General features: G+C 34.8%; 1 protein-coding gene across 1 annotated transcript in view; it reads left to right on the top strand.

Moving 5' to 3' along the window:
- Positions 1 to 18,629, top strand: part of VPS13C (vacuolar protein sorting 13 homolog C) — a 206,614-nt gene that overhangs the window by 14,082 nt on the left and 173,903 nt on the right. Inside the window, exons 2-5 of the mRNA XM_043981954.1 lie at positions 10,767 to 10,810; positions 14,509 to 14,551; positions 16,093 to 16,188; positions 16,635 to 16,736. Coding sequence (XP_043837889.1) covers positions 10,767 to 10,810; positions 14,509 to 14,551; positions 16,093 to 16,188; positions 16,635 to 16,736 — 285 coding nt within the window. The remainder of the gene's footprint in view (positions 1 to 10,766; positions 10,811 to 14,508; positions 14,552 to 16,092; positions 16,189 to 16,634; positions 16,737 to 18,629) is intronic.

The following is an 18,629-nucleotide window of genomic DNA, read 5'->3' as shown; positions in this document are numbered from 1 at the left end:
GAGGATAGATCCAAATTGCTTTCCATAATGGCTGGACCAACTAGTTCATTGTTCCATCTTCAATACACCAGTGTATTTTTCACAGCTCCTCTAAAGTTTGTTATTATCCTCTTTTTTTCATCTTTGCTATATGATATAGGAGTGAGGTGGTATTTCAAAGTTGCTTTAATTTTCATTTCTCCAATTACTAGTGTTCAGTTTTTATCAAATGGTTAGTCCATCCACAAGTAATTGAGATCTTTAAGTTTTATCAAACACTGTTACCATTTTATTTGCTTCCACATGTTACATACCTAATTTATTCCACCAATCAATTTCCTCCCTGCTCAGTTCTGGTTTTTTGTAATGATTATGGCTTTGGAGCTCAGTTTGAGATGTGGCACTGATCAATCCCTTTCCTTGCCACTTTTATCATTATTACTTTGATATTCTTGATATTTTGTTTCTCTATATGAATTTAAAATTTTTTTCCCCATAATCTATCAGATACTCTTTTGGGATTTAGATTGGTACAGCACTGAATAAGTTAGGTTAATATTATCTAAATTATGTTTGCTCAACCTAGCCATGAGCAATTAATATTTCTCAAATTGTTTTTATTTATGCAGAGTGTTCAATCTTGGCAGATAAACTTCCAAATGTTTTATAGCTTCTTTAGTGATTTTGAATGGAATTTTTCATGCAGGAATTAGGAGCAGCTAACATAAAGCAAAGATGTTTGTTATCACAACTATTGTTTAACACGGTATTAGAAATGCTGGTTATAGAGATAAGCCAAGAAAAAGAAACTGGGGGAGTAAGTATAGGAAGAGTGAAAACAAAATCATCACTTTTTGCAGATGATAACTTATTATTATATATTTATAAAACCCTAAAGAATAAATTATAATTATTTGAAATAACTTAATCAAAGTTGCCAGATTTAAATTAAAAGCATTCCTATATATAACAAAATTCAGCAGGAAGAGCTAAAAAGAAAAAAAAATCCATTCAAAATAAATACAAAAGCTATAAAATACTTGGACATGATGCATCAATCAATATTTTCCTAGGGACCACCTGAATATAACTATGTAACCTAATTCCATAATTTTAAAGATGAGAAGACTGAGGCTCAGAGAGGTCAAGTTGATTTAGCATATGTGACACAAGTAGTTAATGTCCAGAATTAGGACTAGACATCAGATCTGACCCCTATTCTGGTGCTTTTCCTCATATTCTTTTTTTTTTTTTTTTTTTTTTTTAGTGAGGCAATTGGGGTTAAGTGACTTGCCCAGGATCACACAGCTAGTAAGTGTTAAGTGTCTGAGGCCAGATTTGAACTCAGGTACTCTTGACTCCAGGGCCAGTGCTCTATCCACTGCGCCACCTAGCTGCCCCTTTCCCTCATATTATAATAACACTTTGCAAGCTTTCTTGTGAATTGGTGTTGTTTGATTTACTATATTTGTATTCCAGTGAGGCTTTCATGGTGCCTGGGCCATAGTATGTGTTTAATAAATGTTTTTTGATTGACTGAATCTGGACAAGCATCTTTCTTTATAATTTTGAATTAAGATTTAGGGTGCCAGGTATCACCGTTTAATGATCTGAATTACCTTTTATATGCACTTTTAAAAAAGAGTCATTTACTTGATTTAGTCTGAAATAGATAACGGAAAACATTCTCTTAATATTTTTAGGTATTTGTTTAATTTTAAAATGCCTAATTTGGTCAGGTCTCATTTTGTTATTTTGTGAAGTATTTGACTTTTTGTATTCTATTATTTAGATGTCTTTGAATTTTACTGGTATTAAGACTTGACCAAGTTAAGCCTAATTTAACTTTTATTTTAGAATGAACTTCAGTTCCATGTGCTAATCTAATCTATGGCTATGCCTTCCTTTTACTTGTGTGAGAACTGGTGTCTCCTCCTACACTGCAAATAAAATAACCTTTAAAATGAATGCTGCATTTATTATTTAGTTTGATAACATTTCTATTTGTCATAGAGGAAATAAGCAGTTTGCTAGATTATGGGTAGGTGAAAGACATTTCTTTTGTTCTTTTTGTTTTTAGGTAAGGTAAATACTGAGATGATTCTAAGTCTTGATTCTACCTTTTGTCTAAGAAAAAAAAGTGTGGTCATATTGACATAGTTGGCCTTCAATGAATTCCCACTTAAGACCTATTACCTTTAACTTTTCTGTTATAGGAGCTGAGAGTCATATGAAAACATACAATTTGGTCATTTTTGGTATAATTTAAGTGACTATTGGCTGAAGTGCCAAATTAAGTTGCTAATAAGAATATGTTTGAGAAGCCACTTCTACATGCCTGTTAAACCAGACTGAATAATTTGAAACATGTTTTTCAACATTTGTAATTCATGTAGACATCCTCTGATTTCCTTTGCCACCTTAAAGTAGTGGACATGACCTTATGAATGGGAGTTATGATTGGATTCAGTTAGATCTGAGTGACTCTATTATTTGTCCAAGCTGATATCAGAGTGTAATCTAAAAATACTCATAAGTAGTTCATATGGAAGCAAAAATTGCTGCCCACTGTAATTTTACAAAGAGATTAAAAAATGGATATAGAAACATGTGGATTTGAAACCAGGGGATAACATCTCAATGCTAGCATACTTTAATGACATCAGAATAAAAGTGAATATAATTTGGTGTCCTTAAGGGGACGATAGGATTAGCAGAGTTTGGAGTACTAAAATTAAGATGTAGATAGTCTTGAGTTTGAAAGATGTAATTTTAGGGGAAAAAGAAGTGATAATTTATATAACAAGTACTTTTTTGTTGTATAATCTGAAATTGTAAATGAATTTCAGACATGTCTTTTGTTGAAGGCCTTGGATTATAGATCAAAGGTTCTTAAACTTTTTAAAGTCAAAGACCCCTTGGTAGTTTGGTGAAGCCTATGGATATCTTTTTAGAATAATGCCAATAAAATATATAAGATTACAAAAGAATGCAATAGTGTTACAGTACAGTCATCAAAATATTAAAAAACAAAAACAAATACACAAATGCCCAGTTTAAGAACCTCTGCACTATTTATTCCCTTGACTCTATATTAATTTTTAAGCCTTTTTCTTTTTTTAATTATAAAAGTATTTTTATTATTTTCCAGTTACATGTAGAGATAATTTTCAACATTTGTTTTTATAAGATTTCTAGTTTCAAATTTTTCTCCCTCCCTCCCCTCTTCCCCAAGACATTAAGTAATCTGATATAGGTTATATATGTACAATAACATTAAACATATTTCTGCATTAGTCATGTTATAAGAGAAGAATCAGAGCAATAAGGAAAAACCTCAAAATAGAAAAACAACAGCACCAAAACCAAAAGAAATAGTATGGTTCATTCTGCATCTACATTCCACAGTTCTTTTTTTTTTTTCTGGATTTGGAGAGCCTTTCCATTATGAGTCCCCTGGAACTTTCTTGTACCGTTGTATTGGTGAGAAGAATCCAGTCTATCACAGTTGATCAACACATAATGTTGATGATACTGTGTATAATGTACTTCTGGTTCTGCTCATCTCACTCATCATCAGTTCATGCAAGTCCTTCCAGGTTTCTCTGAAATCCTCTGCTCATCCTTTCTTACAGCACAATAGAATTCCATTACATTCATATACCACAACTTGTTCAGCCATTCCCCAACGGATGGGCAACCCCTCAATTTCCAATTCCTTGCCACCACAAAAAGAGCAGCTATAAATATTTTTGAACATGTGGGTCCTTTTCCCCTTTTTTATGATCTCTTTGGGAAAAAGACCCAAAAGTGGTATTGCTGGGTCAAAGGATATGCACAACTTTATAGCCCTTTGGGCATAATTCCAAATTGCTCTCCGGAATGGTTGGATCAGTTCACAGCTCCACCAACAATGCATTAGTGTTCCAATTTTCCCACAGCTTCTCCAACATTTATTATTTTCCTTTTTTGTCATATTAGCCAATCTGATAGGTGTCATGTGGTACCTCAGAGTTGTTTTAATTTGCATCTCTCTAATCAATAGTGATTTAGAGCATTTTTTCATATGGCAATAGATAGCTTTGATTTCTTCATCAGAAAACTGCCTGTTCATATCCTTTGACCATTTCTCAATTGGGAAATGACTTGGATTCTTATAAATTTGATTTAGTTCCCGACATACTTTAAAAATGAGGCCTTTAGGGGCAGCTAGGTGGCGCAGTGAATAGAGCACTGGCCTTGGATTCAAGAGGACCCGAGTTCAAATCCTGCCTCAGACACTTAACACTTACTAGCTGTGTGACCCTGGGCAAGTCACTTAACCCCAATTGCCTCACCAAAAACCCCAAACCAAAACCAAACAAACAAAAAAAAAAGAAATGAGGCCTTCATCAAAAGTACTGGCTATAAAAATTGTTTCACAGTTTTCTGTCTCCCTTCTAATTTTGGCTGCATTGCTTCTGTTTGTACAACCCCTTTTTAATTTAATGTAATCAACATCATCCATTTTGCATTTCATAATGTTCTCTATCTCTTGTTTGGTCATAAACTGTTCTTCTTTCCAAAGATCTGAAAGGTAAACTATTCCTTCCTCTCCTAATTTACCTATGGTATCACCTTTTATGTCTAAATCATGTACCCATTTTGACCTTATTTTAGTATAAGGTGTAAGATGTTGGTCTATGCCTAATTTCTGCCATACTGTCTTCCAGTTTTCCCAGCAGTTTTTGTCAAATACTGAGTTCCTATCCCAGAAGTTGGAGTCTTTGGGTTTATCAAACAGTACATTACTGAAGTAATTTACTGCTGTATCTCCTGTGCCTAGTTTATTCCATTGATCCTCCTCTCTATTTCTTAGCCAATACCCAATAGTTTTGATGACTGCTGCTTTATAGTAGGGCTTCAGATTTGGTACAGCTAACCCACCTTCCTGTGCATTTTTTTTCATTATTTCCCTTGATATTCTTGACTTTTTGTTTTTCCAGATGAATTTTGTTATTATTTTTTCTAGCTCTTTAAAATAATTTTTAGGTAGTCTGGTATGGCACTGAATAGGTAAATTAATTTAGGTAGAATTGTCATTTTTTTTTTTTTTTAGTGAAGCAATTGGGGTTAAGTGACTTGCCCAGGGTCACACAGCTAGTAAGTGTTAAGTGTCTGAGGCTGGTTTGAACTCAGGTACTCCTGACTCCAGGGCGGGTGCTCTATCTACTGCGCCATCTAGCTGCCCCCTGTCATTTTTGTTATATTAGCTCTACCTATCTATGAGCAATTATTATTTTTCAAATTATTTAGATCTGATTGGATTTGTGTGAAAAGTATTTTGTAATTATGTTCTTGGACTTCCTGGGTTTGTCTTGGCAAGTAGACTCCCAAGTATTTTATATTGTCTACTGTTACTTTAAATAAAATTTCTTTTTCCATATCTTGCTGCTGGACTTTGTTGGCCATGTATAGAAATGCTGATGATTTATGTGGATTTGTTTTATATCCTGCTACTTTGCTAAAGTTGTTAATTGTTTCAAGTAATTTTTGAGTTGATTCTCTAAGTATACCATCATATCATCTGCAAAGAGTGATAGTTTTGTTTCCTTCTTGCCTATTCTAATTTCTTTGATTCCTTTTTCTTCTCTGATTGCTAAAGCTAACATTTCTAGTACAATATTAAATAATAGAGGTGATAATGGACATCCCTTTTTCATCCTTGATCTTATTGGGAAGGCCTCTAACTTATCTCCGTTACATATAATTCTTGCTGATGGTTTTAGGTAGATACTGCTTATTATTTTAAGGAAAGCTCTACCTATTCCTATGTTCTCTAGTGTTTTTATTAGGAATGGGTGCTGTATTTTGTCAAAAGCTTTCTCTGCATCTATTGCAATAATCATATGATTTTGGTTAGTTTTCTTATTGATGTAGTTGATTATGTTAATTGTTTTCCTAATGTTGAACCAGCCCTGCATTCCTGGTGTAGGGACCAATTTTTAATTGGGGAGTGTTAGCTAGGCGGCTCGCCGCAATATTGGGGCAAGGAAAGAAACCAACAGCCTCCCTCAAAATAGAGCAAGATTTATTTAACAAGAATAAACCTAAAAAAACACAAACAGGATCAGTAGGATTAAGGGAAAGAAATAAAATGGGGAAAGGGAAATTATACAACCTGAACAACACCACCGCCCAGGAATCAGCTGAGAACACACAGCAGAGTCCTGTTGCCTTACAGCTTCAAAGCTAGAATGGCGGAAAAAACCTCCCTTCTTCCCAGCAGACCCCAGGCTGACCACACACAGCCCCCAACCAATTGGCTGGCTGCTCTGACAGTCACATGACTGCCCTCGCTGGGCTTCCAGTCATTATAATTTTGCCAGGCCCATGTAGGCATCGGCGAGTGGTGATGACGTGATTTGTGGAGGTTCAGGCCGGTGCGGATGCCCAAGGTTTTTTTTAAAATTCTAGCCAAAAGATGGGGTCATAAAAACTTCAAATAACAATTAATTCTTTACACAGGTATAAATCCCATCTAGTCATATTGTATTATTCTGGTGATCATTTGCTGTAATCTCCTTGCTAATATCTTATTTAAGATTTTTGTATCAATATTCATTAGGGAAGTTGGTCTATAATTTTCTCTGTTATGGCTCTGCCTGGTTTTGATATCAACACCATATTTGTGTCATAAGGAATTTGGTAGAACTCCTTCTTCACCTATTTTTCCAAATAATTTGTATAATATTGTAGTTAATTGTTCTTGAAATATTTGGTAGAATTCACTTGTAAACCCATCTGGTCATGGAGATTTTTTCTTAGGGAGTTCATTAATGGCTTGTTCAATTTATTTTTCTAATATGAGCTTATTTAAGGATTTTATTTCCTCTTCAGTTAACCTGGGCAGTTTGTATTTTTGTAAATATTTATCCATTTCATTTAGATTGTCAAATTTATTGGCATATAGTTGGGCAGAATAGTTCCTAATTATTGCTTTAATTTCCACTTCATTGGTGGTAAAATCACCCCTTTAATTTTTGATACCGGTAATTTGGTTTTCTCCTCCTCCTCCTCCTCCTTCTCCTTCTCCTTCTTCACATTGGGGGTTAAGTGACTTGCCCAGAGTCACACGGCTAGTAAGTGTCAAGTGTCTGAGGCCAGATTTGAATTCAGATACTCCCGAATCCATGGCTGGTGCTTTATCCACTGCGCCACCTAGCTGCCCCTATTCTTCCTTTTTTAAATCAAAAAATCTGTTTTATTGTTTTTTTCATAAAACCAGATCTTAGTTTAAATTAATTCTATAACTTTCTTGCCTTCAATTGTATTAATTTTTTCTTTAATTTTTGGGATTTAATTGGGGATTTTTAATTTTTAATTTTTCTAGCTTTTTAAGTTGCATGCCCAATTCATTGATCTCCTCTTTCTCTTTTTTATTCATGTAAGCAGTTAGAGATATAAAATTTCCCCTTAGCACTGCTTTGGCTGCATACCATAGATTTTGGTATGTTTTCTCATTATTGTCATTCTCTTAGATGAAGTTATTGATTGTTTCTCTGATTTGTTGTTTGACCCACTCATTCTTTAGAATGAAATTATTTAGTTTCCAGTTGATTTTCAGTCTACCTTTCCATGGCTCTTTATTACATGTAATTTTTTTTTTTTTGCAACAAACATTTATTTTATTTTCCAGTTACATGTAAGGATAGTTTTCAACATTCATTTTCATAAGATTTAGAGTTCCAAATTTTTCTCCCTCCCTCCCTTTCCTCCCCCCTCCACAAGATCACAACCAGTTCATGTATGTACAATCCACAAGTGTTCTTTTTATCAGTTCTTTCTATAGAGGTGCATAGTAAGCTTCCTCATTACTTCCTTGGGATTGTCTTAGATCATTGCACTGCTGAGGGTAGTTAAGTCATTCACAATTGCTCATTGAACAATACTGCTGTCACTACGCACAATGTCTTCCTAGCTCTGCTCACTTCACCGTATATCGATGTTCATTAGTCTTTCCAGGTTTTTCGGGGATCATCCTGTTTGTCATTTCCTGTAGCACAAGACCATTCCACTACAATCATATAACACAGCTTTTTCCATCTTTCCTGAATTGTTGGACATTCCCTTGATTCTCAATTCTTAGCCTCCACCAAGAGTTGCTATAAATATTTTTTGTACAATTTCCCCCCCTTTTCTCTTTTTTCATGATTACTATTGTTTACTGTTTCCCTTCCATCCTATTCCCTTCCCCATGATATTTATTCTATTATCCATCTTCTTTCATCCTATCACTCTTCAAAAGGGATTTGCTTCTGTCTGTCCCCTCCCTCACTCTGCCCTTCCTTCTTTTTCCCCCTCTTTCTTTATCCCCTCCCCCTCCTATTTTTCTGCAGGGTTAGAGAGATTACTCCACCCAATTGAGTGTGTACATTATTCCCTCCTAGAGCCAATTCTAATGAGATTGAGGTCTTTGAGCCAATTCTGATGAGTGTTAGGCTCATTTACTGCCCAGATTAAATAGATTACTCCACCCAGTTGGGTGTGTCTATTAGTCCCTCCTTGAGGCTGCTCTGATGAGTTTAAGATCTTTGAGCCTTTTCTGATGAGTGTAAAATTCATTTACTGCCCTGTTCCTCTTCCATCTCTTCCCCAACTCCATAAGCCTTTTCCTGTTACTTTCATGTAGGATTCCACTGAAAGAGAATGATCAGTTTTGCTGGGTAGTTGATCCTGGGTTGTAATCCAAGCTCCTTTGCCTTCCTGTATATCATATTCCAAGCCCTGTGATCTTTTTTTTTTTTTTTTTTAGTGAGGCAACTGGGGTTAAGTGACTTGCCCAGGGTCACACAGCTAGTAAGTGGTAAGCGTCTGAGGCCGGATTTGAACTTAGGTACTCCTGACTTCAGGGCCGGTGCTCTATCCACTGCGCCACCAGCTGCCCCTGCCCTGTGATCTTTTAATGTTGAAGCTGCCAGGTCCTGAGCAATCCTGACTGTGGCTCCATGGTATTTAAATGGTTTATTTCTGGCTGCTTGGAGTATTTTCTCCTTCACCTGATAATTCTGGAGTTTGGCTACTATATTCCTTGAAGTGTTCCTTTTGGGGTCTCTCAGGAGGTGTTCGCTGGATTCTTTCAATGATGATTTTATCCTCTGATTCTATAATTTCAGGGCAGTTCTCCTTGATAATTTCCTGGAATATGGTGTCTAGACTCTTTTTCTGATCATGGCTTTCAGGCAGTTCAATAATTCTCAAATTATCTCTCCTGGATCTGTTTTCCAGGTCAGTTGTCTTTCCAATGAGGTGTTTCACATTATCTTCTATTTTTTCATTCTTTTGATTCTGTTTGACTGATTCCTGGTGTCTCCTGGAATCCTTATCTTCCAACTGTCCAATTTTAATTTTTGAGGCATTTTTTTCTTCAGTGAGATTATGTACTTTTTTTTTCCATTTGGCCAGATGAATTTTTTAAGGAATTATTTTCTTCAGTCAATTTTTTGTGTTTCCTTTTCCAAGTTGCTGATTCTTTTTTCATAATTTTCTTGTATTGCTTTCATTTCTCTCCCCATTTTTCTTCTACCTCTCTCAATTGATTTTTTGGTTTTTGGTTTTTTTTGGGGGGTGGGGGGTCAGGCAATTGAGGTAAATGACTTGCCCAGGGTCACACAGCTAGTAAGTGTTAAGTGTCTGAGGCCGGATTTGAACTCAGGTCCTCCTGACTCCAGGGCCATTGCTCTATTCTCTGTGCTATGAAGCTGCCCACTCAGTTGGTTTTTAAAATCCTTTTTGAGCTCTTCTAAGAAGGCTGTTTGTTCTTGAGACCAATTCATCTTCCCTCTTGAGGCTTCACATGTAGGTAATTTAAAGAGAGTATTGTCCTCATCTGAGTTTGTGTTTGCCTCTTCCCTGTTGACACAGAAGCTCTCAGTGGTAAGAACTCCTTTTTGTTTCTTACTCATATTGCACCTTATTATTTATTTATTTTTAAAAGTTGAGATCTGCTCTGGGGGCATCCACGGTCCCTGTTTCAAACTTTTTGTGCTGGGGTATAGGGGTTGTGTCACTGGCTTTCTACACTGAGGCCTCTATGGCTTGTGGATTTCTCACCACCCTGGATTTGCTCCCAGCACACTGGAATGGCCAGGCCTGGTCGCGCCTGTCCTGTGGGTGGCCCTCTAGCTGGGGGCCTGCCCTCTCAGCTGGTGCTGGTGGATTTTACCACTGGCCTCCTGTGCCACCAGCTTGTTGAGCCAGGATCCCGGGGCCTCATTTGCTCAGCTGTGGCCTACAGCTTCCTGCTGACTTCCCCTGACCCCCTCTGCCCTGCGCTGCAGTGTGCTGCGCCTCCCTTTTGCCTGAGTAAGACCGACCCTTTCTGAAGTCTTCTTTGGTTGGAAGACTGTGTCTCTCTGTCTCTTTGCAGGTTCTGTAGTTTCAGAATCCATCCAGAGGCTTGATTTAATGTTCTTTTTGTGGAAACCAAAGGAGAGTTCAGGCAACTTGCTGCTTCTCTTCACCATCTTGACTCTGCCTTCAACCCTTTTTCTTTTAATGTTCTTATCTTATGATTGTGCCTAAACCATTTAGAATTCTTGGGTTCTGGCTCTTAAGTGAAGGAGATCCCAAGTTCTCCTTTAGTATCAAACAAATTAAGTAGTTTGGAATTTCTCCTATCTTGAGTTGTGCCCATTTCATACTTTGACACCAATATCAGCCCTTCATATTGCTGATGAAGTTTAAAATTGGCTAGTATGCTAACTTTATGCTATTTTTCCTTCTCACTTTTCTAATTTGTTTTTTAGGTAATGTGGCCTTAGATAACCTGCAAATAAAAGAAAATGCTCTGGTAAGTATTTTTGAATAAGCCAACTTTTCTTAGTTAAGTTCCTGAAAATAGCTTGCTAATTTTTTCAAATAACTTGGTTGCCTGATGCCTAACCAAAGAAAATGAATTCAAATTATATATTCCATGTCTTTGAAACAGTAGTATAGCACAGTGTGGACGTGTTAGATACCTGACTCACAACACTCCCCAGTGTGACCCAAACCAGATTGAATTTAATTAGGAAATATTTAACAAAATAAATAATAATAAAGTAGATTACATTTTAAAACGAAGTCAATATGCAGCCTACAGGGATACTTATGAATGGAGTAGTGGCCCCCATTTCTAATTGAGTTTGATACTGTTGGTAGAGTGGATAATGTGCAGAACTTGGAGTCAGGAAGATCTGGATTCAAATGCTGCCTCCTGTTCTTACTAGCTTTGTGACTAAGGGCAAGCCATTTACCTTCTGAGTTGAACTTTCCTCATCTATAAAATAGGGATTATTATAATTATAGTGTCTACTTCCCAGGGTTTTTGTGAGAACCACATAGGTGAGATAATATATGTAAATCTTTTTGCAAACCTCAAAGCACTAAATAAATGCCAGATATTTAACTGTGTTGTAGGAAAATTTGAGAATTGATCTGGAGTTTTCCTCATATGTCAGAGAGGTAGAGAGTACTTCTTTCTGTTCTAGTTCGATTACAGTGAAAAGATAAAACAAATAAGAGAAAACTAAACTTTATTGCCACTTAAACTTTATTTCCTTTATTTCTTTAAGTAATTTAAGTAGTTTCATGTTTGACTTTTGGAAATTAGGAAGCAATTCAGATTTTGGTAAAGGACAAAAGGACATGATTTATTTACTATGAAATTAGAGAATGACAAAATAACAGAATTATGGTTACTTTTTGCCATTGACTAGGGACTTTATAATTTTATTACGATGAAGTTATGTAAAGAAATCTTTCTAACTATGTTGTTACTAAGCTTCTTTCCTATGTCACTGAAAAAATTGAGAGTAAGAGATTGGTCTTACTGCATGTATGTCTACGTACTTAATTTTTGGTCTGGTTGATGTGAGGATGATTGTTGTGCATGGAGTTTTACAATGAATTTTGTTGAGAAGAAATCATTCATGGATACTGACAATTCTGGTAGTAGAACTTGGTTCTCTAAAGCCAATTTTTTTTTGTATATTTCAAGTAAAACTTTGTTAATTGCACTCATACTAATTTAGAATTAATCATTATTTGTGTTAGACTGAAAATTAATTTTGCTCCATCTATTTAAAATATTTTAATTAATAAATTAATTTAAATAAGATATAGTGAAAAGAACACAGTGTCTGGAATCAGAGGGCCTGTGTTCAAATTGTGATTCCATGTGACCTTGGGCAAGTCATGTCACATCTTTCCACTTCAGTTTCCTCACGTCCAAAATAGGGAATAATAAACAGTTGCTCCTACCTTTGTGAGGATCAAATGTACTAGTAAGGGCTAGCTCTTAGCTATTAGCAAATATTATGCCTTTTTTGAGCTCTATACATTGATTGAAGGAAGAAGATTTGCATTTTGCTTTTTATCCATGTACTTTCTCCCCTATATGGCATGAAAGCCATTGAATTTGTGTGGAGGTTTTTCTTAGATAAGGGTGTGAATACAGAATACACAATATAAATACTTATATGTGTTGGGATGTGTTTGTGCATTTGTTAGTGATGGAGATTCATATATTCTATTCTTCAGATAAAATGCTTTCTTCCGAGTTAGGATTTTTTTACTGGCTAAAATACTTTTCCCCTTAAAATGTTCTTAGAATTTTTGCGTAAATTTTCAATTATATAGTGTAGTTGAGGAATGGAATGTCTGGTTGAATGTTTTAATTGACTGTTAGCATAGCTATGAAAGTATAAGAATAAAATAAAGTATGTTCTACATCAAAACTATACTTGCATGATGTAATTTCTTATTCAGATGGCATTTCAGTATTTTACAGTGTCTTTAGGGGATGATTCTGAACATCATTTCTCATGTTAATTATGTTGAAATCTGGTTATTTGAATTTCCTGGTATTTTGGATACTATATAAATTCAAGATTATTTTTGACCAACATTAGTCACTAAGTTATCTAAATTAAGACTTAATTTATGAATAGTATTTAGAATCTGCTATTTCTTTCCAGATTTATTGAGCCATTATTTTCAGCTTATTTATACAAAGATACTTCTTCCTGTCAGAGAGTGCATTGCAAGGAAGCTGTGGCTATCTGTTCCATTAAAATTAAATGGATCTCCTTTTGATAATTGGCATAATTTTCTAAGAGTAGTGAACTTGTAATAGTTTTTCATTTTAGTTAAATCAGATGGACAGGTTGCCAATCCCTTTTTAATGTTGTCAAGTCTTTTAGAATTTGATTCTTTTAAACATGTGAGAAACAGGTGCAAACCACCTTCTCAAAATAAGTTCTTTCAGAGGCAATTTTGGTATGACAAGAAATTTTTATTACATTCTCATGAGAATGGGCATCCACAGTAAAACCTATTAGTGATGGGGGCAGCCAGGTGGTACAGTGGATAAAGCACTGACCCTGGATTCAGGAGGACCTGAGTTCAAATCTGACCTCAGACACTTGACACTTACTAGCTGTGTGACCCTGGACAAGTCACTTAACTCTCATTACCCTGCAAAAAACCCAAACCCAAAACCAACCCAAAACAAACAAACAGTTTGAGTGCCATTGCTAAGGGGGTACAGCCTATATTTATCCTAAGCCCTGACTTGGTAAGTCCCTCCCCTGAATCACTATAGGTTGCTAGGCTCAGGTTCACAATCTTCCTGGAAGAATTCTAACTTAATTCTCCTTGATATGTTACCCCTCCCATCCACATACACCTTTATGCAACCTATAATCGAAAATGGGATGGAGATTTTAGGCATGGGAGGAGAAGTTAATATTAATAAGTCTATTAAGCAAGCGCAGTAGTGACTAGGGTTGAATTTTTACCTACTTTGACTAGAGCACCAGCAAGAGTCAGCTCAGACTGGTTTTTATCAGTTCTCCTTCTAGCCCTGAAAAACTTACTTTTCTCAAATGCTTGAGTTGATGTAGTTTGCTAGATAATATTGCCTTGTTCCTTATGTGGGCATGCTTTTTTCTGAGAAGAGTCTACTACTTTAACAGGTTGTTACTGTATCTCACAAACAATTATTTTACTCCTTTCTAATCAGCATTTTATTTGGTTTAAAAATAAAATATGTAACATTACTTACATTTCCAAAATTTTCTCTGGTTTTAATAATGTATGTCAAAGACCACATGACATAATTGTTACACCTCTTAGGCATACTAGCTATGTGACCCTGGGCAAGTGACTTATTCTCTTAGTGTTTTAGGCTCCTCTCTAGGCCTGTGACTTGTAGAGAAGGTACAAGCCTACATTGGTAGAGGGAGTTTTCTTATCTGGGAATTTCCTATATCAATGAAATCACAGGTCCCTAGCTTAATAATTTTATCCTTATCTAATCTTTATCTTTAATAACTTCTATCTTCACTACTTATAGAAATATCTCTTATAATAGATAAAACCTAAACATTTTTGTTTTAAATTTTTCCATAGATGCTATTGTATTTTTTATTGTTGATTTAAGTGATTTTAAACTTTTGAAATTTTGTTTTGTAAAGAAAATTGATCTTTTTTTTTTCCCTTCTAAAGAGCGAATTGGATGTTCCCTTTAAAGTTAAAGCTGGGCAAATAGGTAAGATTTTCAGCGTTCACTTGAACTATTCTCACATGTTAGATAAATATTTTTCTCTAGTTCTGTACTAATTTGAACATAATTCTGAAGGGTCTTAGACAAATTCTAATTATTATTTCAGAAAACAGCATATTTTATTCTTTTTCAGAAATATATTGTTGGAATAGAGTAGGGGAAATATTCTATAAAGTGAGAGAAAATAGAGAGTTAAAAATTTTTATTGTGATATGGCTATGCCATAGTAGCCAACCCTCTCATAATTTCATTTTTTAATTTCATTCTATATTATCAGGAAATATACTTTTTCACTTTTCATAATAAAAAAATAATAGAATTAGAATCTGTAATATAAACTTCTGCAGCTTTATACAGCCTTTCATCATTTTTTAAAAAAGAAAATGCTTTCTTCAGCTTTTCTCACTTCAATTTTATTATGTAGCAATGTGATATAGAAGAATTTTGGTAAGTTGGCATTCTTTCTCCTTGTAAAACTGTTACCTTATGACAATTCATAAATAAGTTGAAATCTGCATTGAAGGAATTTCCCAGTAGTATGTTTAACCTAAAATTCATAGACTTGGCAGAGACCTCAAAGGCATTTTAGTCTAATATGAAGTTAAAAAAAGAATGTCCTCTTCAGTGTTCAATGGAATATATTCCTTGAGGGTAGAGACTTTTTGTTTTCTGTCTGTATATCTCTTAGGAGCCAAGCAGAACAAGCCTTTCATAAAGATCTTCAGATATATAAGACCATTATCATGTCCCGTCCTAAAATTTTTATTTTCCATGTTGAAAATCCTCAATTCCCCCAACTAGTCCTCATATGACATAACATTTAGGACCTTCACTATTATAGTTAACCTTTGAATCCTCTACAACTTGTCTTTCCTAAAATTAGGGTTGTAGAATTGTTGTAATCTTCCAAATATGGTCTCAGCATGATGCACTATGGATTTGTGTTGTATTTCTAGTCTACTAAGACCCCCAAATCTTTTCCATATCAACTACTAAAAAGCTGTTCCTCTCTTGTCTTATAAATATAGGTTGATTTCTAATTGCTTTAATTTTTATTCTCTTTAGAACAGGGATTTTGATCTTTTTGTGTGTGTGTAATGGGTCCTTTTGGCATTAAACTTTTGCATCTTTTATCAGAATAATGTTAAAATACATAAAATAAACCATTGATATGATTTTTTTTGTGGCCCCTACCTGTATCAGCAGGACTTTAGTAATGGTCCTTTCAGACAAACCCCTTTCCAGGAAATTGTTTGATGTTGATAGCCACCCTGTTTCTGGTTAGATATCTTTCTTTTTTTTCTGAGTGTGTAGTGAATCCTTGTCCTTCTTGTACTCTGTCACTTAGTGAGACTAATACTTGCTTTATTTTTTGGAATACGTTGTCTGGGTTTTGGAGATGTTCACCATATTGAGGGCAGCATTGACAGCAAAAAGAGAGGACCTGTTTTCTCTTGAATGAAAATTTAGACATGTGTATCATTTCAATAGTTTTAAATTTTAAGGTTGAAATTATTTTTCTTTAGATAAACTTACTCTGAAGATTCCTTGGAAGAATTTGTATGGGGAAGCAGTTGTTGCAACATTAGAAGGATTGTACCTACTTGTTGTCCCTGGGGCTAGTAAGTTATTTTACTATTTAGCTGTTGATTTATATCATGGTGAATTAGAAATATTGTTAGTTCTATAGATTTATATTTTGAAAAATAGAAGATCATAAAAAGGAACTAATTGCAATATGAGATATTGTTATATTTTACCAGGCAGAACTATTTCAATTATTTATTATAATTATTCTCTACTAATGAGTGCATTTTATTAAGGTTTTCTAGTAAGATGAAATAAGTAGGTTAAATTTAATTTTTGTGGAAAAAAGACTATATAATCCTTTTTTGAGAGCTTCTGTATGTTACTAGTTAAAGGCAATAGTTTTTCTTATTTGTTTCCTTTCAATATACTATTTTGAAATGTCATAAAAATTTGCATGAATAATAAATTTGTTTCTGCCTAGAAGTGCTATCATTTAATTGCTATAAATGTGATGTTAAAATAAATATTATATCTTTAGGTATTAAATATGATGCTGGAAAAGAAGAAAAATGCCTGCAGGAAATTAAACAGAGAGATCTATCAAGAATTGAAGAAGCCTTACAAAAAGCTGCTGAGAAAGGTATTTGTGATAACCTGTCACTTTTGATAAACTCGAGTTTCCTGGAAAAGGGCCTTTTTTTCCCTCCATCTTTTGCATCAGGCAATCGTGATAAGTTTCCTTTGAGAATGGCATTTAAAAAATTGCTATTATAGCAGCTTGAATTTTTCAGGTATGCTTAAGTGTACTTTAAATAGCCTTTTCAAAACTGATTTGTGTTCTTGCAAGTCTTTCTGTTTTACATAAAAGGATAACTAGGGCTTGTTTGTATAGTCACCGAAGTTCCTGAAAATAATGAAATTAAATTCTTTTCCATGATGACATCACTCTAAGAGAAAATGGGTAATATCAAGGCAGCACTGTTATTTTATTGCAAACGGACTCTCCCTTTAACATTGTCCTGGATGTTCTTAAACTATGTGTTCAACTTTTGGCTTTTCATTGTCTTTCCATGAGTTGTTTCTTTGTAATCTAGAAGAATTCTGGATGTGGTAAATAGTTTCCATTGATTTGGGGAAGAACAATAAGGTTGGAGTGAAAAGATTTACAGAAGAAAGGCAGCTAGGACTGGTAATAGAGTAAAAGATTTTTTTTTTTCCTGTTTCCATTTTCAAGTCAGGCCTGAGGTGGTGCTATGTGGCAATTATTAACACGTGGCATGATTTTTTCTATATTTCTGTGTTGGAAGAATACTTCTTGATTATAGAATGCGATTGTAGTTGCCATAACTTTGGTCTGGAGTTGGTTGTCCAGGATTGAATAAAAGTGACGGGTTTTTTTTTGGTTAGTGTGGTTTCTTTTTCTAGCTCAGGAGTAATGTATGTAATTAATGAAATGGTGGAAATCTGCCATGAGATTGAATCTGGTTGTTCATTAAGGATTTGTGTTTATTTTGCATATTTCATAGGGTTGGTGTGAGGTAAATGGTATTGTAAATCTTGAAAGCACCATATGAATGTGACTTGTGGGCAGCTAGGTGGCGCAGTGGATAGAGCACCGGCCCTGGAGTTGGGAGTACCTGAGTTCAAATCCGGCCTCAGACACTTAACACTTACTAGCTTTGTGACCCTGGGCAAGTCATTTAACCCCAATTGCCTCATTAAAAGAAAGAAAGAAAGAAAGAAAGAAATGTGACTTATCTCGTTAGCACTTTGGGTGCCATTTAATATATTTATAACATGAGCTAATGAGGTAGCTACATTGCCCAATTGAAAGAGGGCTGGACTTTGTCAGGAAAACTTGACTTTATATCCTTCTTAACAGTTACTTAGCTGTTTGACCCTGGTACACTGGCCTGCTTTCAGTTTTGGTTTCTTCAACTGTAAAAGGAAGATCATGATAGTAGCTATTCACATGGTTGTTGTGAAGATCACATGAGATAACATGTGAATGGCTTTGTAAGATTTAAAATGCTGTAAAAATGCTATTATTATTAAAATATTTAAGTATAGATTTTCTTCATATGCAAGAAAACCCTAAACTTGATAATTCTTGTTTTTGAAAAAATTTGAATCTTTTCTTTTCAACTTTCTTTAGCAACTTAAATTTTTTTTCTGTTTATAAAGATAACTTGCTTTTTATATATTGTTCTCACTTATTTCCCAAGTACAATAATACTTCGAAGTTCTTTTTTTTTGACAAGTAAATATGCCTATTCCTACACATAGTCTTCCTAAGTGACTTATTTTTGCTTCATTAGAATTAAATCCTATGTTTAAGTAGTACATTTTCTAAAGCACTATGACTTGGTGTGGTAGAAGGAGCAATGGCATTGATTTCAGGAAGGGTTTATGATCCGGCTGCTGTTTACTACTTGTGTGACATTACTTTCCACATCTTTGAGATCAGGGGTTCTTAGCCTGGTGTTTTTGCACTTTAAAAAAATTAATAAATATATTTCATTTTATTTGGTTT

This window comes from Dromiciops gliroides, chromosome 2, assembly GCF_019393635.1.
Source record: "Dromiciops gliroides isolate mDroGli1 chromosome 2, mDroGli1.pri, whole genome shotgun sequence".
NCBI classification, from domain to species: Eukaryota; Metazoa; Chordata; class Mammalia; order Microbiotheria; family Microbiotheriidae; genus Dromiciops; species Dromiciops gliroides.
Note: the sequence above shows the minus strand (reverse complement) of the source record. Positions and strands in the feature narration are given on the sequence as shown.